Here is a 25388-nt window from a genome sequence, read left to right as displayed (position 1 = left end):
TATTGTATTTCTAAATTCATACCACAGTACAATTCTATTACATTTTTTTGCTTTTGAAATTGCAATATTGTTCAGGATCGCCATTGCATGGAAATGCCTGGCAAGAAAGAGATGAGGAAAAAGGTTAGTCTCAAGTGGCAGAGTGTCAATTACAATGTATCCCTATTGTTCTAATTTCCCATTCTTACTGAATTCCAATAGGCAAGAAGCAACATTTCATTTTGGATTTAAGTTTGATTGTCAATATTTTCAAGTTCCCAAAGTTTTGATACAAAAAGACAGATTGGAAGAGTTGATTACCCCTGCACATGGTATAATACATGTATCAGGCCCCAAATACACAAAACTTACAATGGATGTACAGTAACTTTGCCATTAACAACCCTATCTTGGCTGGGGGGGGGGGGGGGGGCTCCTCAACCTTCCGTGCAATATTTTCAGCATGTGAAAATCTCTTGTCAGGATGTTTCATGACTTACTTCCTACAAGTCTCCCGCATCTTTTATGACCTGATTTGTGAGGCCCAGATACGCCATTTTGAAATTACTTAACATTTCGTAAGTGCATGTCAGACCCAAAATTGCTCAAAAACATTATTTTGTGTACATATACAATGAAAATTGTGTGTTCTCAACCAAATTCATAAATATTATGCCATTTGTGATAGAAAAAGAGTCTCTGACAAAGTTTCATCACCCTCGACCCGGCCAAAGGGTTAAATGGAAAATATTGATTTCAATTTTCTTTTGAGTGATGTTTTTGAGGTAGTTGCCATTAATGGCAAAACTACCCCAAATGCACAAGTGTCCAGGTAATTATAATCAATAACTTATATCTAACAAGTGGAATGCCTCTGGCCGTCTCACCTGCATCACGCAGTTCAATATAGCAGCAGTGCTGACTTTGAATACTACTCTAACTCGCACAAGATGTTCAGTGATACATGGTTACTCTTATGTCCACTTTTTATGAACTAGACCAATAAACTTACAGAGATATGATGGTTATTCAACAGATACACCCAATTCGGCCAAAGTTCATTGACCTTTGACCTTGGTCATGTGACCTGAAATGCACACAGGATGTTCAGTGATACTTGATTACTCTAATGTCCAAGTTTAACGAACTAGACCAATAAACTTTCAAAGTTATGATGGTAATTCAACAGATACCCCCGATTCGGCCAAAGTTCATTGACCCTAAATGACCTTTGACCTTGATCACGTGACCTGAAACTCGAACAGGATGTTCAGTGATACTTGATTACTCTTATGTACAAGTTTCATGAATCAGATCCATAAACTTTCAAAGTTATGATGGTAATTCAACAGATACACTCAATTCGGCCATAGTTCATTGACCTTTGACCTTGGTCATGTGACCTGAAACGCACACAGGATGTTCAGTGATACTTGATTACTCTAATGTCCAAGTTTAACGAACTAGACCAATAAACTTTCAAAGTTATGATGGTAATTCAACAGATACCCCCGATTCGGCCAAAGTTCATTGACCCTAAATGACCTTTGACCTTGGTCATGTGACGTGAAACTCATGCAGGATGTTCAGTGATACTTGATTAACCTTATGTCCAAGTTTCATGAACTAGGTCCATATATTTTCTAAGTTATGATGACATTTCAAAAACTTAACCTCAGGTTAAGATTTCGATGTTGAATCCTCCAACATGGTCTAAGTTCATTGACCCTAAATGACCTTTGACCTTGGTCATGTGACATGAAACTCTAATAGGATGTTCAGTAATACTTGATTAACCTTATGGCCAAGTTTTATTAACTAGGTCCATATACTTTCTAAGTTATGATGTCATTTCAAAAACTTAACCTCAGGTTAAGATTTGATGTTGACGCCGCCGCTGTCGCCGTCGGAAAAGCGGCGCCTATAGTCTCACTTTGCTTCGCAGGTGAGACAAAAATGTATATAAATAAAGAGGCCAAGTGTGACAAATACTATATATATTAGATTGTTGAGGACCAATGAGGACATTTAGCACTGAATAAAGCAGGAGTCTCATAGTATGAGAATGATACATTACATCATTCAATTCCCCATTAGCTCATGGGGAGGAGTCCAGTATAACATAAACCATTTCATCATGGATATTTTTCTCAAAATTTTCATTTCACGATAAATGTATTTACCCTTATACATGGCATTTTCAGCAATATTCATGTAATTTTCATATTCCACTTGACATCTTATCACTATCAAAATCTTAACCACAGAGTGAGAAAGGCACTTTACATTTACATTTTAATTCTCAAACTTCATTTACTTTTACATTGCTTTGATTTATTATCTTGGGTGCACCTTATTAAACTGAAATGTGAATTTCAATAATTATAATCTGAACCCTAATTGGACGATGGAAGGGGGCTGACTCTGTGAGCAGGCCATTGATGACAAGATTAAACATAATCATCATAATCTTCACTGATGATTTCTTCATCATCCTCATCCTCATGAATGGCTACATCATCCAAGGCTTCTGTTTTACGACTAAGACGACTATTATGTGGGTTGGGCATTGAACAGTTGACCAAATCAAATAACAATCATCATAATATTCAATGATTTCTTCATCATCCTCATCAAGGTGAATGGCTGCATCATTCAAGGCATCTGTGTCATGAGTAGAACGATTATGATGTGAGTAGACTCGGGGATGGCTAAATCAAACAAAATCGTCATCAAAATCTTCAATGATAATTTCTTCATCATCTTCATCCTCGTGAACGGCTGCATCATCCAAGGCGTCTGTGTTTTGACTGTTCAAGGTCAGCTTGGGTCGGCTGTTCTGGGAGGAGGTCACTGAACTTTGTGAGCTTGGGAAATCCTCCTCCAGGCTAGCATCATCAATGTCCTTCTCATCGAGCTTCTTGGGCCATTTTCTGTGTAGTATTCAATGACAGGGAAATAATGTGCAATAATTCAAAGATAAATGCCAATTGTGCTAATGATTTCAAATTCATGTCGAACAGAATCAAAGAAATTAACCACCCATGTGTATGTAAGAATAAACAAAAATATTTTCCACATGGCTCTGAAAGGAAATGTGTAATTGCTGAGAAAGAGAAAAATATGCACAGCATTCCACAAAAGGTCAGGCCTTTTTCCAAGCAATATTAATACACTGTCCCACAAATGCTTTCCTCTGTTGGTGATCATCAGAAATACATGTATTGGTTTTCTGCTAAGATTTCATGATTTCACAAGTTAACTTTATGTCATTGCACCAGACCTACATACTGGATAGATAGCAATTAACCTTGATTTTAAATACTTAAAACAAGAAATAATTGTTTGCTGCAACTAGATTCTTTTATAGACTGGTCTTGATGTTCCATATTGCTCATTTCAGAAATACACTGAAAGTTGCCACAAATGCAGGAGAAATGGAGATTTTTACCGTAAACACCATGTATGTAGTCCTGAAAAGGACTGTTCGTTATTCTTTCTTGATTGCATGTTAGCTCTGAAAAGAATTGTTAACAACGTTTCGACCAGCGTGTTCTGGTCATCATCAGGAATGATCTACTTGAAAACTTGGGTTTATAACCAGGTCAGTTACAAATAATGCAGGAGTAGAAGATAAACATGGACAATACTGTACAAATTTATCTTTATATCGGTGATTCCATTTCACAGCAATGCAAGCTATGTTGTTGCTATTTCAGTACATGAATTATATTTTGTGAGGAATACTTGAATCTTCCCGTTAAAAACCATAACAGCATCTAAACCTCACTGGTATATATATCAAATATATGCTAATTACGATTTTTATATTCTTTTTGAAGCCAATGAGATTACATAATTCGTATGAAATAATATAACAATGGCATACAAGTTGGATTTACTAACCTCATTTGCTTACGATTTGAGAATCTAGTGACATCTTGGAGGAAAGCAAATTGTCCTAGAAAAGAAGAAAAAAATAAGATATTTGAAAATCGATAAAAATGAAATGGAAAACAAAATATTCGAGTTCATTGTAAGGTTATACGTCAAGACATGAATCGGTTTAGGTTATCTCTGGTTGATCAGAATCGATGAAGGAATCCTTTCCAAAATAAAATATTGTTGTATATACTGTTGAATTATACTGTAATTTTCATGCAATAAATGTAAAGTCCAGGTAAGTTATACAATCATGCATTTTTTTTTCAATTTTCAAAGACAATTTACAAAATCTGTATTCACATCAAAATTACATTAAGTATTTCAAACAACTCATTTATGCACAGGTTCTGTGCTGTGCAAAATGTGCTCAAATTTCCACACCGCAAAATATGCCATGCTCATATTATACAAATAATGCACGTAAGCGCGTGCATGCAGGGCCAAATAATGAACAATTTTTGAGAAGAGTCAATGGATATACCGCACCGAGGTCCGCAGGACCGAGTGCGCTACATCCATTTGGCGAGTTGAGCACAGAGTTCATTATTTAGGTCCTCTACGCACAAGAATGCATGCATTGTTTGTTTTATACAACCCCCCATGTTACTGAGTTTCCCCAAATGCTATATTATATCTAAATTCTAGATATTTCTAGATAATTCCAGACCTCGCACTATCCTGCACTCTGACGTCAAAGTGCTGGATAGTACTTTTGGTATGACGTCAGAGTGCAGGATAGTGCGTTTTGGATGCAATAGTGCATTCGCTGAATATCATGTGATCCGATTTGGGCCAATCAGATTACAGAACATTCTTGGGAGTTGTATAATACTTAAATACCTGTGTTATACTTATACATTCATATCCATACTGCTATATGATATTGTGATTCAGAGAAAATCTAGCCTATGTAAGATTGTTGATAAAGGGAGAATCAAGGGCCATTATTCCATACCTGGATTTTTCAGAGGAACATTGATTAATGCTAGGTAAGGCAAGAGTTGAGTCTGAAGATCTAATGGTGTCCAGCAATGTCCAATGAACAGGCCCTTGGCTGCCGCACAGCTCTCTCGATACTGAGAAACAAAATAGTTTGGAGAAAGAAATAGTTCATAGATAAAACAAATAGTACACCTCTGTGAGGGCATTAGTATGAATTATGCGCATGATTTACCAATTTTAACATGCCTGAAGCACAGCTGAGGGCATCTGAACTGTTTCAAAGATTAGTAAATGTGGATTCTTGTTATTTGATAGACCGGTGACACAGCATTTGCTCCAGGCTTTATTTCGTCTAAGATATAGAATTATGGTTAGGGTTGCAATAATGGTTTTATGTTAGGTTTAGTGTTAGTATAAGGATAGGGTATAGTGTTAAGTACAGGGGGCCGTTTCATAAAACTGTTCTTAAGTAAAGAGCGACTTTAAATATGACTGGTGATCCTTCCTTTTGGTAAATGGTATACACGAAAACGTTCATTGGCGAGGGTTTTGTGCGTAAGAAAGGATCACCAGTCGTTCTCTAAGTCGCTCATAACTTGCGAACAGCTTTATGAAATGGCCCCCAAGGTTGAAGTTGGTCATGACCAATGCGGTGAAGCGTTATATTCCACACCTAACTGAAATTTATGTACAGTTCTAAGTCCAACTTACTCTTTGTGAAAACCCCCCACCCCCCCATTGGTGTAAATCTGGGATGTCATAGCATTCAAGCAGGGGGGGGGGAAACAATAGATCACCCCCCTCCCCGGATAGGTCCACTGCTTGGATTAATGCAGTGCCCCCCCCCCTCTGCCCCCTTTGGTGTTTACAAACCCTACCTTTCTAGAGACTTCAAACCATTCAGGTTTATGAAGAGGTTTCCACCCTCTACCCCCTCCTCCTGATCCACCGTCTTGGTTACATCTGCTTCTACTTGAGTTGTAATGAACCAGACTACGCACTGCTACAGAGGAGCTGTACTCACGCATTGTTGTACGATGCTGAAAAGGAATGACAAGAATATACGATTATACCAGGTGCCTTGTCCTTAAAGGGATGGCCTGGGCTGGACATATTTATATCTTAATACATAGAGTAGAATTCGCTGAGCAAAATGCCGAAAATTTCATCAAAATGGGTTAACAAATAATAAATTTATTGAAGTTTAAAGTTAAGCAATATTTTGTGAAAACAATCGTCATGAATATTCATTAGGTGGGCTGATGATGTCACATCTCCACTTTCTGTTTTCTTATGTTATTACATAAAATCATAATTTTTTCATTATATCATACTTGTGTGAATGTCTCCTCTATAATAAAATAAGTTGCAGGAATAAATATCTAATGCACTAAATCAGTTGTAAATCCAATTTTTTCTAGTTCTTGGAGGAAACAATTTGAATAAGCCTAATTTCATATAATAAAATACAAAAGAACAAGTGGAGATGTGACATCATCAGCCCACCTAATGAATATTCATGACTATTGCTAAACTTTAAAATTCAATAACTTTGTTATTTGTTATCCGATTTTGATGAAATTTTTGGAATTTTGCTCAGTGAATCCTATTCTATTAATTATGCTATACATACTTTCAGCCCGGACCATCCCATTAAGCTGTTCAGAATTTTGCAGTCTTTACAATTATACACCACTGAAACATGCTTATTAGGTGCTAAGACAGCTACAAAGGGATACATAATTCAGCATAAAAGTATAAGTAAAGGGTACAGCCCAAAGGGGCATAAAGCTACAATAAACTTAAAACATGTATGACAGGCCAAAAAGATGTTACAATTACAAGCAATAAGATTAGCTTAAGTTGACATTAGCTACATGAGAATGTTCTTAATATAGATACAAAACTGCGGAAATGTAAATAAATCAAATTATAACCAGGATAGTTTTTTAGGCTCATAATTTGGTACTTCATACTCCATGCATACGTAAATTCAAGCATCATTTTACCAACAGCTCTCGTGACCATCTGCCAATAAGACATACAAGGAGTTGCCACAGATTCATATACATCAACTGATCTATTTTTTGTGTAGAGACATACATTTCAAAATCACATATTGTATTGAGTTTGATTCAAATCTATAGTAACTCTTTGCAAGACAGGGATCACCTGTTCATTTAGGTGTTTGAAGATAAAGTTAGCAGCAAGAATTCAATGTAATGATCACATCAAAATTGTAAAAGGTTTGATTTCTAAATATAATTTGTAAAGTGATGCAAGAGGCAAATACTAAAAGAGTAAATACTGAAACCTGAAATAAAATACCTCCTCAGTAAAGAGTAAAAGTGATGAGAAATAACTTACCGTCCATTCACACGTTAGGAAGTCAGTATCACTGAGGTATCTGCTGCCCTCTACGACGTCTTCAAAGTTAGTGTAGAAGTCTAGGTAATTCTGATGAAGGTAGAGTGTAAAGTTCTCACTGCTCATGTGCGTCCTTTCAATAAGTTCCTGATAGTAAGAAAGAAAAGGATGATAGCATTGACAACTGAACAATCATCTTTCCAAAATGTAATCTGATAGCAGACCATACACATTTAGCCACAGGGGTCCCACAATTGGACTATTGTCAAAAAGTTTCATTTCTAAATCAATCCAGCATTATCGAGTATGTAAGATTTTAATGACAGAAAGATGGATTGACCAAAATACCTGCTGCACATACTGAAAAGGTGCATATAAACGTTTCACGGCTTCGACATTATAAATTTCAAGAACCATTTCAGGACTCAAGTTAAACCAAGGCCATCGAAGGCTATGGCCTCCGAAGCACTACATCTTTTTAAGAACTTTTTTGAGTTAGAACAGTCCCTGACTTCGAGAAGGATGAACAAAGATGCAACAATTTTTATGAATCTCAATGGTTAAGTGAGGTCTTACCTCAGGGTTCATGATGAGCCTGTCTCTCTCATGATGGTTAAGATGAGGGGGTAATACCGGATCACTGTCTGTCTTCGGCTCTCCTATAGGTGTTCAAACAATACACAAATGTTTATTACCTCAAACATCATTGCTTAATGTGACAAGATGGAACGTTAGACAACAATGATGCTGATGAAAATGCTGCTGCTGCTACTGATGATGATTATAATGATATTGATGATGATGTTGATGACAATGATAATAATAATCAGAATTTGTACATGTTCTGCTATTTCCGAATAGCAAATATTTTTTTTTTATTTCTGAAAGCAAGTTTTTATAAAGAAGTAAATTGGATAAAGCAAATACACATTGTATATCTAATGCATATTATATTTAAACCTATCTAGGCCGGGGGGAGGGGGGCCTCGGAGCCCCCCCTCAACAATTCACGCAATATTTGTGCCGCACGAAATTTTTTACCGCACCGCTCCCCGAGTATTTACTTGCGCATCTTTTGAGACCAAATTTGCGATGCCCAGGTACGCAGTTCCGAAATTACGCAACATTTCCTAAGTGTATGTCAGACAAAAAATTGCTCAAACAGATTAGAACATTTGGAGCTTTATTTAGGGAGTTAGAGGAAAAAGTATGATTGTGCATACTAATTACGCATAAATTAGCATAACCAATTAATAGCAATTTGCACTAAATAAATGACTATACAGTCTTGTAGATTATGTCCCAGACAACCTGCATGCCAATTTTTGGCGCAATGAACGGTGTCGAGATCTCAAGGGGGGCCTGTGAGGCCCTCCTCCATTCCCCATATGATCTCCCAAAATACAAAAGGCCTAAATAGGGTTGAATTATAACAAAAAATAAAATATTCTTTTCAATACTAATGATAGCAAATCTAAAGTTTCGATAGAAACTGTACTTATACACTTGACTTACTTTTACAATAAAGAACTTTTCCAAGTGCTCTGAAAAGAAAAAGCGAGGTATCTCTTCCTCCAATAGCTGCCAATCTTTTGTCTTCTTCATCATCTTTACTCCCCCTGGCATGCTTCCTCCGGTCTTTCCACTGACTGCTACCCATGGACGATGAAGAGGATGATGATGAGGGGGTCGATGACCATGATGACTGTAAAGACGATGATGACTTTTGTGATAACCTCTGGAGACTGTCAGTGCCTATATCATAGTAAAAAATAACAACCACAAAGCTAGACGGCTTGAATGCTTAAAGATAAATTCCAGTTTTGGTAACGATCTCAAAATGACTTTTTACAGAATCTAATATAATGACCACCCAAGTGTCTGTTTGTATGAATAAAAAATATGTGCCAAAGGATTCTGGGAGAAACTGTGTAATTGCTGAGAAATAAGCAAAATAAGCGCGGATTCGGTCACTTCCGTCGGGTCTTTATTCCAGCAATAATAATACACTGTCCCACGTGTGCCTATCTGTGTTGGTGATCTTCAGTGTGAACGTTTTTCAGCGTAGATTTCAAGATTTCACAAAGTTCAGTTTATGTAACTGTACCAGATCTCCATCCTCGATTATATACTGACAATTAAGCCTGGTTTTACAGACTTTCTCATGAAATCAGTGTTTACTGCAACTACTGGAATTTCTCTTTAACCCGAAATAGACTGGGCTATTTCGACGCCTAAGAAGACTGGGGGGGGGGCTGATTCAGCCCCCCCTTATGATCTCGGCCATCGATCGCGCGATCGCGACGAAAATTGGCACACGCGTTACCCATGGCATTATCTACAATACTATAACATCAAATTCTGCCAAAAATGTCATGTCTCATTAATTATGCTAATTTATGCGTAAAATCTTAAGTTTGCTCTAATTAATAAAATAATGCCCCTGAAATGCTAATTTCTGTTTCATGTACTCTAGATAGGCATCTGATAAAATTTTTAAAAAATTTCAACATCACATTTATTTTCTTATGTATTCTATTGTTTTCTAAATTTCTTATGTATTTCCTTGTTTTTTTACTTTTTGTTTTTATTGTTTTCTCATTGAAAATTGTCGGGGACTTTATTTTGACCATAAAAAAGATAAAATTAATTGATTTTAAGCAGTAAAAGGAAAAATAATGATACATTTATGAATTTTGGCTAAAAACACTATTTGCATTGGATTTGTACACAAATTCACGTTTTTGAGTAATTTTGGGTCTGCATGCACTTATGAAATGTTGCGTAATTTCAGAACCGCGTACCCGGGGTCACAATTTTGGTCTCAAAAGTTGCGCGAGACTTGAAAGTAAAAAGTCAGCAAGCGACGTGGTCAAAAAAATTTGCGCGGCGGATTAAACGCCAAAAATGTTGAGGGGGGGGGGCTGAATCAGCCCCCCCTGTCTTTTTAGGGTTAAATGCCATTCAAACAAGGGCTAAAAGCATATCCATTTTACTATTAATAAAAAGGTACCAAATTTCCTAGAAATGATATTGATTTTAATATTTTGAAAATACCAAGAAAATGTGGAATATTCCTCTTTCTTGACTCTGAAAGATTTTCATAATTCTAACAAAAGTTCTTTCGGGTCCCTCCTCAATTTTTCTTGTAATTCAGAAAAACAAAGTGTTAGGAGCCCACAAATGATATTCTCCTGGCAGGAAGGGTATTCGTCCCAGGCCTACCACATAGTATGTATATTCTTTATCATGCTTAATGTGTTGCTCTACTTGTCGCGCCATTAGAGTAGGCTTTGCCTCTTGATACAGCCGCTGCCAACACTGATGGGAGCAGTATTCACCCAATTATAACAACAACAACAATACTTGTACATTTCTATTGCACAATTTCTATATACCAAACTGTGCATTCAAATAATGTTATTATTACCCCAGCTTTAGCCGTACTGCCTACACTCGAGCATTCAAGGAATTTCTTCCTAATAAGAACCCATTCACCTCACCTGTGTTCGGTGCAGCACAATGTGGATCTATTTCTTGAAGGAAAACATGCAATGGCTGAGAATCAAACCCATGTCCCTCAGATTGAAAGTCGAGAGTCATAACCACTAGACCACACAGCCTCCACAATCAAATATAATTAAGTTGAAAGAGCTACTCACCTTTGAGACATGAAAACTGGAGGGCATTTATAGCACCTCGGATATCACCCGAACTTGCTGCTGCAAGTGCTTCTATTGTAGACTTGGAAGGGACATAAAATTTATGCCTTGCCTGTGGTAGAATATAAAACAAATAATGTACAGGTATATGAGGTATTTCATCTAATATGATCCAATTAAATAGTTCAAGGACTCATGGAAGAGATAACTGACAACGCAAATAATTGCAAAGTGGCTACACCAGTTTCCCTTTTAAAATTTACCCTCAAAGACAAAATTGCTTAAGTTGAGGTGAATCTACTTTAATAAAAATCTGTTTGACACAGCAAAATGAGACTTTGAATATGTAATCAGGATGCTCTGAATGATCTTGTCTGAAAAGTAGCTTCCCATTAGTCAATTATTTGTCTCAATATAGAAAGATTACTTTGGCAGAAAAGGTACTGGTACATTACAAATTGAATTATTTCATGCTAAAGAACCGCACAGGCTCTAAATGATTTGAGTATAAAAAAAAGGTCATGATAACAATGAAATTACTGAAATGAGTACCTTTGCTGCTTCTGCTGTGGCTATTCTGGTCATTGTCTTCGTCATGCTGGTTGGCGCAACAGGATTAAAACTGGGGAGATGAGAAAAGGAAATGGTCAAATTTCAAATATTCTATTCTCATCCAAAGACTAATGGACAAGGAATTTCTGATAGAGTTAATAAAAATTACCGAGATGCTTGACAATTGAAACATTTCATGTTAGCTGATGCCACTTTAAACAAGGTTATTACAACTAAAATGTTGTCAATTAAAAAAAATTGATGGACAATGTGACATTTTGTACTTGATTGAAAAATTGCATTAGATTATGTCAATTATGCAATTAAAAATGAAAATAATAAATCCTCTTTCAAAAGACTATTTTAGTTATTCATCAAGTCATGTGTAACTTTACAAACTGCCTCATGTAACAAGCATCAGGGGCTTGCTGCAAATAAAATTAATGCGAACGAACTTCGAACTACAAGAATTCTTAACTGCATGCAGTCAATATTTATGCCTTGGCCGTTGTCAGACCTAAAAATAAAGGAGCATTTCATGAAAGATTGTAAGGTTTTATCTGAAAAGTTCAGTTTTATATTTTTTGTAAACTCAGAATAGGTTTTGAAGATGGAAACACATGCCAAATTGTGCTTCCAACACCAACACTGGACTTGTAATCACCTATTGTAAGATGGGGGGGGGGGGGGAGCCAGTGTACATAAACACTCAGAGTGATCTATTTTCTAAGCTACCAACCTAATATTATGGACAGCCAAGTTGTCTTGAACATCAGAAGGGAAGAGAGAGAGGACGTTGGACTTTCCACCATGACTATCACTCACTATAAATACGAGAGGACTACGTCCCATGTGGCTGAATCTTGTCAGGACGGCATGTAGGCTGGACGGATCACGGTAGAACGCATTTGGAATGTCCTACAAAATAGGAAGAAAAATGGTGTAAGATGAAGATGTCTGGTGGGGCAAACAACGTAACTTCACTAAATAACTGAGACAGAACATACTCTGCATTCTTACGGACCTTTAAATATTTCATCGCATGGCTGGCAGAAGGAAGGTAGGTTGCGCATGCATGGCGATCTTCAATACCTGTGTATATGAATTGACATACACATAAATCCTTATGTCATTTTGCCACCCAAGCGACAATTTCACTTATTATTAATTATTTATTATGGATTGTCCTCACATCTTTCTAAGTTGTCTGTTACATTTTACATACAAGAACTAATAGTGTTCATGGACTGCCAGTTTGGGGGCCCAAAACTTATTCCCTGTTCATAAAAGTCACACCGCAAATGTTGAGATCTTTTTTTTTGCAGACCGAAAAAATATGCTCTCCCTTTATGTGTGTGATCACTTTATTGCTGTGAAATCATTTCCTTTGTAACGTAGATGAATGATGCTCCGCTTCTGGCAAAATTATGCACAGTGGCTGTGTTGATTACTGCTTTTGGGCTGATCCCCGTTCAAAACACACCCGGAACAATACTGCAATACTGTTGCAGCTTTTTTATGTGTGTGTGTGTTTATCAATCAGATATGATCAATGTCACCCTCAAAAATACCTGACAAGGCATGAACAACCAACTTCTGCATCAATATGTAATACCTCCAATGCCGCTCTTGGATGGCAGGTGACGATCACAACGCCTAGCTATGAACAACACCCATATATGATCTCACACATATGAACATAGCTTACGGAATATGCTAAAGAATGTGCATCAGCAACATTAGTAAAATGTTGCAATATTGGCATTTATGATAAGAGTATATGAATAATACTTACTTCAACCAAAACCACTTTCTTGGCTCTTTCCTCTCGCTCTCCTACCAGACTGAGGGCGGGGTACCTGTTGGCTCGCTTCAGAAAGTCCTGGAACTGTTTCACCTGGGACTCATTCCTTGTGTAGAAATCTGTCATCAAACAGTAAAATCATGAGAGAAAAAAAGAGAATTGATATCTCCCTTGTACCAGAAGGACTTGAAACATTATGAGAGGCAAGCAACAGCAATTGGTTCATACACGTAATGCATGATGAATCAATTGCATCATAAACACATCTAGGCCTCGTCTTACAAAGAGTTATGATAGATCCAATCAATCATAACTCTAAGGAAATCCATCAGTATCATAATTTTTTCAACAGGAAATTTGCAAAATGTCCTTTGTAAAGAAAGGTGAACACACCAAATTGTTAAGAAATTAATTAATTTATGGATATACATTCATATTTAGAGAAAAATTTGAACAAACATGCATTTTATATATTGACTCTGCTGGCTTTCCATAGTTGTGATTGATCGGATCAATCGCAACTCTTTGTAAGACAGGTGCCTGGATTCATGAGAGGAAAGTTGAAAGGGTGCATAGTTCTTGTCATTCAGCTTAGAAAATTTATCAAAGCTCAAGATCCAACTCCTATTCAAGTTTTTTTTTTAGATTGTTCTTTGGGCCTACTGTTGCCATCACAAAATGAGGAAAAGTGGCCCACGACTGCCACACAATCAAATAATGTGCAATAGTAATTAAATGGAATGGGCATTTAACCCAAACCAAATATAGCCAGGGGCCGAAGCCACTTGCTCCTGGGACTGAAACAGGGTTTCCCCCTTCACAGCCCGTATGCATGCAAGCTAGGGTTGTCATCCCCAAAGGGAGCCTGGTCAGCTAGGAGCCAAGCTAGTAGCCTCGACTTCTAACCTCCACTTTTTAATTCAAATTCAACGTCCAAAATTTCAGTTTCATAATCCAAATTCACTAAGTATGAACTTGTTTTCATCATATTGTACAATGGCATAACAATATCGGAAATAAATGATATCAATACCTGATCTATAATCTGTATCTTGGTCAGTCTTGAAAGCTTCTGTGATTGGATTAGACCATTCCTGTAGCTCTAGACCAAGCTCCTTTGACAGGACGGTCAGGGTTGCTGTCTTGCCAGCTCCTGCTGGTCCTGTTAATAGCAGCAATGGGGCTTTTGTATGCTGTAATCATGACATTAGAACAAAAAAATACAATTGTTCTTCTTTTCTCTCTCATAATTTGCAGATGATAGTCTTGGTATTCCATTGCAATTTGCTATGCATTTTCCATAAAATGCATCTTGTTATTAACAAGATTTTGAAATGCATGAAGAACGATGACCATCTTATTATTATGTTGCCAAATACTTAATTATAGACAAACAAATGGACAAGTGGCATATTCGTGATAAAGTACATCTAAGTCTATTGATCTGTCTCTCTATGATAAAAAGAAGTAACACAGACTAAAATCCAAACTACATTTACAATCAGAGGGTATTTATCCCTGGTATTTCTGAAAACTCTTTCTGTAGGAATATTTCCATCTATGTTACTTCAGCAAGACTGACACCATACTGCCCAAGCTACTATGTTATTACAAATGACATACCATAGATCTGTCGGTTGGTGTAACCGTAGCATCCATATAACAAAACTAGACAGAGCACCAACAAGCTCTTTTGAGGCCTTCGGAAACACTTCAAAGTACTCCAAAAGGCCAAGCACACACAAAGTTTCACATTTTCTTCTCTAGCATGTGCCTGTTGTTTCTTGCATGTTGGTATGGCCCCGTATTCTGTTGTGTCATGGAGTACTCTTCCTGTACCTTCAATTTAGTGTGTGCGACAGAAAACAAGCTCTATCAAGTTTTATTTTAATATTAATGGACTGTAGCATAAATATTATTTTGATGAGTGATTTTACAGATCAACTCACTTGCTTTGTCTGTCCTCTCTGCTTGGTGTGAAAGGTCAACCAATCCTGGACCTCTTGGATCTTCTTCTTGTGAACTGCTAAATCAGCCTTCAGAATCAAGAATGTGAAACATGTTTAAGAGAAGAATGACATCATGGCAGTACCATCACATTTACTTGATTCTTGTAACTTGGGTAAGTTGATATTGGTAAACAAAACCAATCCTTCTTTAGTCATTCAATGATGTATAATTATTATCACACAAAAACAACACAAACAATCCTTGAAATATAGAACGTTCTCTAGCCACATCTTTGCATACTTCTCTGGTGTATTGCTGCGTATAGTTTATTTGCACAAGTAATAATAATAATATAGGTATATTTACCCAGGGAAGCCGCTTCAGTTCCGAAAACTGTTCTCCCAGTAGACCCTGCTATTATTATGACCCCGGCTTTAGCTGGGCTACCTAGGCGCTCAAAGCATTCAAGAATTTCTTCCTACCGGGTACCCATTCATCTCACCTGGGTTGAGTGCAGCACAGTGTGGATAAATTTCTTGCTGAAGGAAATTACGCTATGGCTGGGATTCGAACCCACGACCCTCTGTTTCAAAGTCCGAAGACTAATCCACTGGGCCACAACGCTCCACAATAACGAGTAAGCCTGAGTCATATCGATTATTTTGAAAACCGGTGTTCGACAGCTCTAAGTCGATCGAACATCGATGCATCGAATATTGAAGGCGGGGAAAATTTAGTCTTTTGTTGTTGCGTCGATGCGATGCGCTTTGCATATGCACTACGCACTGACGGTATGCGCTGGCGTTGGCCGGGTGAGCGTTGCACAAGCAGATGACAGAGCAAAGTTCGTTTGTATTTTCCAAGATCACAAAAAACGCCGGGGACCAAAGCAGAATTCTTCCCAAAATATCTTCAACAATGATATTTGCAGATGACAACATATAAGTTTAAAATGAAACAATAATAAAGACATGAATCACGCAGAGTCGATCCGAATGATTTTCGGTCGACTAGCATTCGCAGTCCATTCACCAGCCCCGTCCGCAGCTCCGTACACTCACTCTCCCGAAACGACAGGCGTGCTTGACATCAGCGCCAGCAAACAATTGCAATCAACGGAGAGCGCTGTAACTTGCCTGAGATTGTGTAGTTGGATCCAAAATGAGCTCCAAATAAATTTATGGGAATAAATACGTAATTTTCTCTGGATGGTCATTTGAATTGCTATTCAATGCTGATATAACGATTGTGAGGAAAGATTGTGGAATATGAGTTATGACGATGTTCGAGAATTAATCCTGATAATGACAATCCAGTTTTTTAGACGCAATTGAGCATGCGATCAAAATAAATACGAATGTTTCGAATCGAGCCCTAAATTCATCTAAATTATTACGATTTAACAAGATTTTATGGTCATACTAAGAATATTGACGATGTCAGCAAAGTATGTTATGTTCATATGGAAGAAATAATACTGGGATTATTTCTATTGTTCCATCTCTGGACGTCTCCTCCAAGCTCCGAGAAAATAAGCACAATGCGCATGCGTGTTTGATGACGTATGACACATTTTCCCATTCATGAAATCAGAGCCCAAAGTTGGGCACAAACTAGCTTCAAATTGATGGGAAAAAATATCAAACGCAATTTTCTCTGTTTTGTCATGTAAAATGATATTATATGGTGATATTACGAACTTGAACAGAGTTTTTGCATGTAGACAATGTTCGAGAATCAATCCTGACGTGATGATTATTTTTTTTAGACAAGTGCACTAGCTCGACTCAAGAAGTCAAGTCGATCGTCATGAGATGTCCGCCATTGAAAATTGAAACGAAATACAAACGTTTCACATCAAGCTCTAAATTCATATTAATGATTGTCATATGCAAATTATTGTTAAATATTACGATTAAATAATGTTCTATGGTCATGATTTTAATATTGTTCATGAAAGCAAGATTTATTTTACGTTGATCGCGTCAATTTCCGGCCATTTTCTGGTTTGATTAAAGAACAGTACTGCGCATGCACGATCGATGGCCATGACTTCCATTCATGAATTCATCGTGCATAAATTATCTCGGCACGAGCAGACGAGTAAGACTCAAACTATGATCGAAATAAACTTCAAATTAATGGTGAATAGCATCATAATTACTCATTCGGTTTCATTTTGGGGGCAATAGAAATCAAGTAAGTAGTAGTAAAGTTGGACATTACTGATATTTTGATGATTGATTGTGTAAAGCAAACGAATCGGCCGGCCGACGTATTTTTTTTTTTTTTTTTCGATGCACCGATTTTGCAAAATCTGCACCGGTGTTCGATGACATCGATCGAACACCGATTTTAAAATCGATTCGACTCAGGCTTAATAACGAGTAATGGATTCAGGAATACTGAAATCCACCTGATGCGAATGGATCCTGCTAATGTTTTTCCAAGTTTACCAATGATACAGGTGACACAAAGTACATTTAAAACAGTAAAGCAAGTACATGTCTGTAACAACAAATGGTGCATGACCCCCTCTTGTGAAAAGATGATCAGACTTTGGGGTTTGGGGAAAAAGAAAGGAAGAGATGTAATATGCTTCAGAAATCTTCAATCTTGCTTCCAATTTCATTGCTTATTGTTAAGCTATCAATTTAGAAGTTTGGTATCCAGTATTTGTGATGCTATTTTCATTGTGTTCAAATGCCCAACATCCGTCTATCAAAATAGTGAAGTTTGACCAAATAATAGGTTCAACAAATTGTGGTAACTTCACAAAAATGTGTAGACCAAAATACATATTTTTTTTTAGGTTTTCAAGTTTTGTACGATAAACCTGACGTATTCTTGGAAACCTTTTCCTTCTTCTCCCAATAATCATTTACACGGTTTATTTCCAATTAGTCTTATGCCAATTCATCCAATTGCTAAATTGTCTACTACCATTTGGTCTACCATCAGTTCGTCCACTATCCACAAGGTCTAATTGCCAGTTCGTCCACTTACCATTTCATCCAATAACCAGTTGGTCCAACATTCATTAGTCCATATAGCATTTGGTCTAATTGGACTAAGTTAAATTATGCAAAATGAATGAAAATGAAATGGATATTCGACCAACTGGCTACGAGACAAATGGCATACGAAATGGTAAGTAGATGAAGTGATGACTGGATCAAATGGTTATTGGACCAAATGCTTCTGAGACAAAATGTTGATGGACTGAATGGCATCAGACTAAATGAAAGTAGACCATGTGGTAAATAAATGAGTTGGCAGTAATGGCAATTCACCATTTACACATAATATAAGAGGCTAAGTTCAGAATTTGCACAAATACTCACCACAGACTGAGGTGCGTGTCTTTCAGCCCATGTTTGTCCTTCTAGGAACTTTTTCTTCTGCGACCAGCTCTGTGTCTTCCCTGCCTTCCTGTCTTCTACCCTTGGCCTCTTTCTCCTGTCCTGACCTTTGCTGGTTAGACCATGCTTCCCTGAACTTTGACCTTTGCCCTTGGTAGTGGTGCCCTGCTCCTCAAAATCGCCAAACGATGAAGAGACCCACTGGTGCATGTTCTGCATAGAGATCAGGCAGGTTTAAATTCATATAATAGAAATGAAGTGTTTGTTCATTGAAGAGGGGGGGGGGTGTGGGGCATTCATTCACTCAGTATAAACAATATTCACGCTAAATCAAGTGCAAATCGAAGGATAAGAAAAGATAAAATAATTAGCTAACATGCCCAGTCACAGAACAAAGGCGGGAATCAAATACATAAGTGTGGTAGTGCAAAAAATCGCTTCTCTCCTGTAACATGTTTTCCTTAAACGTGCAGTCAAACTATTCCTCAACTTGTGTCTAATTTTGTAAATTTATATAGTTGGCACTCAATTTGAAGTTTACTAGTAAGAATACATGTAGGCAACTGTACGAATACAAGTAGGCAACATCGCATGCGGATGCAATATGCAAGAGGTACCGGGTCTGTTCTGAGCTCGGACCCTGGCGCATACGATGTTTTGAAATTGGCAGCGAATCATTCATAAGTGTGAGGAACTTCATATTGGCTCTAAATCACCAATTTTGAGACCAATAGAAGCATGGAAAAGAAGTGAAACTGTGTGTAAAGTAAGAACATTACTTTTAATTTTTTTTTTCGTGATGTTGCATGAATTTTATATTTTCCCCCACATAAAATCACACCTTCTGACCTTTGTCACTCGGAACATCAGATCGAGTTCACAGTCTCGAAGTTCGGGTAGGTGGAGCGTAGTGTAGCGATAGTGAAGTGGAGCGTAGTATAGCGGTAGTGAAGTGGAGTGGAGCCTGCACGAATTTTGCACGACTTAGGCATTAACAGAAAGAAGGTAAGATAGGATACACCAGTTCAGTTCACCCAAGAGCCAAGGGTTCATTACAACTAGACAGGAATAACTGTCGTTTATGGGGATTTATTCCCGGGGGGGGGGTGCACTCGACCAAAAAAGTGGTAGGGGTGTGCCGTGGGCGAAACAAAAAACGGGGGCCTTGGAGCGGGCTTATCATAAAAGGGAGGGTCCTCGGAACGGGCTTAGGAACTACAATTTTGTGAAAACGGGGGTCCTTGGAACGGATCGCCAGCGTGTGAGTACGTGCATATGCACCCCTATGGAACGGGTATGCGTGCATGATGCAGCTAGCGCGGCCTCCGCCGGGTGCGCTCGGGCAGAAACGATGGTCGGACAGCACTCGGCGGCCGCTTTTCACCAAAATTGCAGCAGATCAATGTGACCAGAACGGTGTAACGAAAAATATGCGAAGCTTTGGAGCAGATTTCTTTCTTCTCTTTATATAATAATAGGTCCATTTATATAGCGCAGCTACTATGTGCATATACTCTACTGCGCTTTGATAATTGGTATCATATTATTACCCCGGCTGTAGCTTAGCCGCTATATTAATAGGCGCTAAAGCGTTCAAGGAAAAATCCTACCGGGTACCCATTCACCTCACCTGGGTCGAGTGCAGCACAATGTGGATAAATTTCTTCTGGATAAGAACAAAATGCTATGCCTTGGAGCGGCTTTCTTTGTTTTTTTTCTCAATAAGACAAAAATGCTATGCCTTGGAACGGAAATTTGGGTGTAAAAATGGGGGTCCCCTCCGCGGCACATACCCACTATGCATTATACACTGAGTGCCCCCCCCCCGGGATTTATTCAACAATTTCTGACATCATCCCCATTCGCCGATGGTAGTGAGTGTGTTAGCATGGTTAGTGCGACCCTGCATGTGTGATTATTTCTTCCAATTTGGGTGACCGCGTTTATAGATTTTTATTTTTTTAAATTCTAAATCAATGAAATTATATCATTTTGAACGAATGCCCACTATTTTTATTAGACTCTAAGTCTAATCTTTGTTTTGATAACTAGTACTTTACTAGGCTATGTTTATGCAAATCCAATAAAATAAAAATATACTTTAACCGATGTTATAAAATAGCTCTGTATTTTCAAGCATCGCGATTGGCCAATACGCGCCACATGACATCCAACTTTTTTGGTGCACTGCACGGCAGTGCAAAAGGTGCGCAACGAAAATTGATATTGCACGCTCAAGCAAACCAGTGCTGTAGAAGTCCCGGGAGAATCCAGAAAACTGTAGTCTGTAACTTTTTAAAAATTTGTTTCTGTGTTGCTATTTTATAAAACAAATAATGCACTCGCTCTGTCGTGCGTAAAAGTATTGCAGAGAAAGCTCGGTTTCTTCAGATGATGCACACTAGGCAGTCGCCGCAAGCGGCTCATGCACAGTCACAGTGCGGCATCTATCTAAAGAAACCTTGCGTGCTCTGCATTAATGCACTCGGCTGGCTGCATGCATATTTGTAGGCCTATAAATTATATATATACCGGTAGAACTAGATTACTGATTTTTTTTATTCTTCTGTCGGAGATGAAAAAATGGCAGCCGTGTGTTGCTGCTCACTACGTTCAATGAGTTGTGCTTTAGTTTTATCAAGGATTACCCGAATTACTCCCAATACGTGTGAGTGGTTCAGTAGCCATACATCGTATACCCAGTTGTTGTGTGTCCGGACGGGTTGTGTGTACCACTCATTCAATGAACAAGGTTATAAATAATATATGGTGTGTACGGATGATCAATTTTAGAAAGTCATTTGGAAAAATTTACAAGTGAAGTTTGAGCAATTTTTAGTATGATGGGGTGTCCAAACTTCGCGCACTTTTCCAAAATATTCATCAGGCTTAATTTTGTCCACAAATTATTCATAATTTATACAAAACCAATTCAAGAAATAGTAACCACATGGACGGCAAGATCGTAAACTATAAAATCATGGACGAAAATGTAAAGTAGGTCACTGGGTTTCGCCGGTATCGCGATCTCAAAATTCTATTCCGATCGGCGAATGCGGGCTGTGCTGGAAAACCGTTCAGAAAAAGTGTGACCTAACTTCGCGCACCAAAGCTTTTGTGGAGATTTAAACAAAGACTCAAGCTCAAAAAGTGAAATATTTATATTAGATTGATGGCAAAATGCTATGGAATCGGTTAGTACCACATTTAACTCACATTTTTATGATTTCTGCTTGTAAAATGGTGATATCGTGATGCTTGTTGCTTTCTTCAAAACGGGCGCTAACGGTGACAAATTTGCCGATCTTTTGCCAATATTTTCATGAATACTGGACTAATCCTAAAGAAACTTTCAGCGAAGGGTAATTTTAGGTCGCTTTTCACATTGATGATGTCAGATTTTAAGGATATTGGCTAGTTTTGGAGATAATGACCGTCCGCGAAGTTTGGACACGCGCGAAGTTTGGACTCACTGGCATACAAAATGTTACGAAATATTATAAAGAACAAAATTGGAGGTGACTATAAATTTTGAATTCACATTCTTAGCGTTATCCAAAGACAAAAAGAAGGCTTCAAAAATATAAAGTGTCCGGAACCCGACCCCCAACGTATGCACAAAATGAGTGCTATGTTTTATGAAGGTAGTTTCCGGTCAGACTTGCCTCACTCACACGTTACATGGACTCAAAACTTATGTTCTACTAGGTTCTGACCGCAAAATTATATGGAATTACCATTATTGTTCACAAATTATACTCAACACATCATCAACCAATCTTATTTCACTAATCATACCTTGTAAAAGAGGAGGAAATAAAACGTTCTGCAACTTTTAACAACAATCGTCAGCAGCGATCAGCAGTAAGTGTAGTCGATTCGAAGAGTCGCAAAAGTTGGTCTAGCGCCATCTACGTCATTAACCATACAGAAACCCCCCTGGGGTTGTGGCGTGCGCCTGTAATCCAAGCTGTGGGGAAGTTACAAATTGATGCAGAGGTTCGAGCCCCAAAATAGCATCTCCGACGAGCCAGAAAACTCACGATTTATTTTGCTAAGCCAGAATCTGTTAAAATGATAATTCTGCATGCCTCTTGATGGTTTTCCCGAAATCGAGAGTTTCAAAACCAACAACAAAACGCCATATACCGTCATCATGTTCACCATTCGTCTTTTTGTTTATCGTCATTTTCATCTTTATAATGGCATCAGTCGAGTCGCCGCCGCCGTCATCATAATGATCATCATAATTTTCATCGTCTTCTTCAATATCATCATCATCATCCTAGTCGTCGTCGATCGTCATCATCATCATCATTATCTTTATCTTCATCATCGACATCATCATCACCATGATCACCATCATCACCATCATCGTTATCATCATCATCATCATATGATGATCACCACCACCACCATCATTAGCATCACCACCACCACTTCCGTCATCATCATCATCATCATCACCACCACGACCATCATCAGCAGCATCACCACCACTATCGTCATCATTATCATCGGCAATTAACATGATTAACCGTGCCAAAATGCATCCGTGCATCATCATTTTCAATATCATCATTCTTCCTTAATTGATATCATCATCATTATATCACCGCCACCACCGCCGCGCCGCTACCGTCATCATTATGATCATCATCATTTTCATCGTCTTCATCTTCTTCAATATCATCATCATCATCATCGTCATCACCATCTTCATCTTTATCATCAACACCAGCATCGTTATCATCACCATCACCAGGCTTTATCATCAACACCATCATCGTTATCATCATCATCACCATCATCATCGTCATCATTATCATCATCATCACCACCATCACCACCACTCACCACCACCATCACAATCGTCATCATTATCATTGGCTTTTCGCAATTGACCGTGCAAAATACAAGTTAACCAGTATCATAATGCTGTAAATTCTTATGCCAATTCCAATTTAATAGATATTAAAAATCTCAAGCGATACACTCTCAACGATGATTATATGACCATTAAATCGTTTGGATTGATATTCTTGTCACCATTGACATACTCATACAGTAAAATACCCTATTTTGTACTCTTTACAAAAAGTCTTGTAATACTCGATATAAATAATACTTTTTTTCATCAAAATAATTTAGACAAAAGATACTAATACGTTTCCCCTCGATAAATTCAGCTTTGTAAAATGCAATGCCATGCTCTTTGCCAAATTCACTTAGTCCAATACTTTAAATAAAGCGAATGAAAAAGAAAATAACTGCATATTTCTCCATAAAATTACAAGAAAAATAAACTAATCGAGAATAGACGATTTGAAAATAGAGAATTAACGGGCTCTATCACATAATACTCGTTTTGCGTATAGCATAATTGTTATAAAAAAAACCCAAACAGTATGTGTAACAACATGATAAAAGAGTGATTTGTGGCGGGATGGTAATAGTCATTTTTCATAATTGCCCGACTCCCGATTTATACCATCTCTTCCTCCCCTTTCTTCATTTATCACAAAGAAAAGAAAAACATGTGAAAACTTTATAGTGGGAGCTTAGGTTTGACCATCACGCTATATATACATCGCCAATGGAATAGAGTATTTATGCTGACCGCCTTATCATGCTCATACTGATCACTAATTCATAACGGTCATTGGTTTATTGATCATCTCCGTCCCTTCAAACGCACTTATTTAAGGTTACCATGGTAACCTGGATTCCTCATTCATCGACATCTGTATTCTCGGTAAAGGCTTCAATATTTTCTACAGTTGTTTTCAGTAGTCGATTCTGCATGATATTGTGGGTATTTATTTCCCCTTTCACTTTTTCTGCTTAAGTATGTGTTTGTTTCTTTTGTCAACGAAAGCATTAAGTGCCATATACGTTCAATGTCTGGATAGGGATTGACAAAATGAAAAAAGAAGATTTTGAGAGGCTTAAAATGAGACAAATGGAGAGCCACGAGCATAATATTCACTTACCGCTAACAAATTTTATCTCTATTACAACTGCCACAACACACCTGACGAATGATCCACGATCCGAATTTAAAACTAATCGCATTTGCTCATTTTCTGAAAATGTGAATATTTCTTTTTTAATTTGAGGTTCAAAGTCAGTGAAAGCATACTAATATAACAATTTTGGGTAATTGCTAGCCTTTATTTTGGAGTAAAGGACAAATTAGTTTCAAATCGCAGCCGATACTATGACGTCATTACGACTAGATATTAAATTCGCTATTATTCTAATAAAGATGGGAGCATGGTCACATTTGAAAGTAGGTATAAGCCAGTTAGTAATTCCTTTCTGCGCATGATCAAACGATTCTACGCATGATCAGAGGAAGGTCATTTGTACTGAAGTGACAAGGTGGTTTAAAATCTAATGAGATAAGCACCAACTTTTATTTCTTGATTATGCTTATATTCTTTTGAATTGTGGTTTTCATTTACATCCACAAAAAACAACAATGCGTCCACGAACGACTGGTATTCACAGTTTGCCAAGTATACATTGTACATGTACGACATGCTATGATATGCATTCAAAGTAGGAATGCAACAGATACCTTCATGATGTGTTTATTTGTGTGCTATTCTAATCACCTGGTCTAATCAATTTCTTAATCCTGCTATGTAAGGCAAGTCATGTAATATCTTGCTTTGAAATCTACCTATCATAATGAAAGATAAAAGGTCATTTGACCAAAACTGTCCCTGAAGTAACTACGAACTGGTCTATTCGTATGATGAATTAGAACATTAAACAGTAAGATATTCCATGTCTTAATGTTAGCAATATATTTTACGA

General features: G+C 37.7%; 1 protein-coding gene across 1 annotated transcript; it reads right to left on the bottom strand.

The window, feature by feature from the left end:
* Window positions 1–1877: 1877 nt before the first annotated feature.
* Window positions 1878–22448, bottom strand: LOC121424093 (cell cycle checkpoint protein RAD17-like). Its single transcript, XM_041619689.1, has 15 exons — window positions 22362–22448; window positions 18546–18776; window positions 15201–15287; window positions 14285–14444; window positions 13243–13370; window positions 12187–12365; window positions 11448–11517; window positions 10896–11007; window positions 8749–8988; window positions 7810–7892; window positions 7234–7380; window positions 5745–5906; window positions 4880–5000; window positions 3886–3940; window positions 1878–2912 (listed from the first exon to the last, which is right to left on the bottom strand). The coding sequence occupies exons 2-15, from the start codon at window positions 18771–18773 to the stop codon at window positions 2696–2698; spliced, it is 1989 nt and encodes a 662-aa protein (XP_041475623.1). The 5' UTR covers window positions 18774–18776; window positions 22362–22448; the 3' UTR covers window positions 1878–2695.
* Window positions 22449–25388: the final 2940 nt, after the last annotated feature.

The sequence above is a fragment of the Lytechinus variegatus genome, chromosome 11 (genome assembly GCF_018143015.1).
Source record: "Lytechinus variegatus isolate NC3 chromosome 11, Lvar_3.0, whole genome shotgun sequence".
In the NCBI taxonomy this organism is placed as follows: domain Eukaryota; kingdom Metazoa; phylum Echinodermata; class Echinoidea; order Temnopleuroida; family Toxopneustidae; genus Lytechinus; species Lytechinus variegatus.
This window is presented reverse-complemented; position numbering and strand designations above follow the sequence as displayed.

What these genes read in the sequence shown, in the direction of transcription:
- LOC121424093 (XM_041619689.1), bottom strand. Translation starts at nt 18,773, where the DNA reads ATGCACCAGTGGGTCTCTTCATCGTTTGGCGATTTTGAGGAGCAGGGC. An exon ending in AGAGAGGACAGACAAAGCAA is followed by an intron (nt 14,445 to 15,200) that starts GTGAGTTGATCT and finishes TCATGATTACAG; the next exon opens with CATACAAAAGCCCCATTGCT. An exon ending in TTGGCTGTCCATAATATTAG is followed by an intron (nt 11,518 to 12,186) that starts GTTGGTAGCTTA and finishes TCATCTCCCCAG; the next exon opens with TTTTAATCCTGTTGCGCCAA.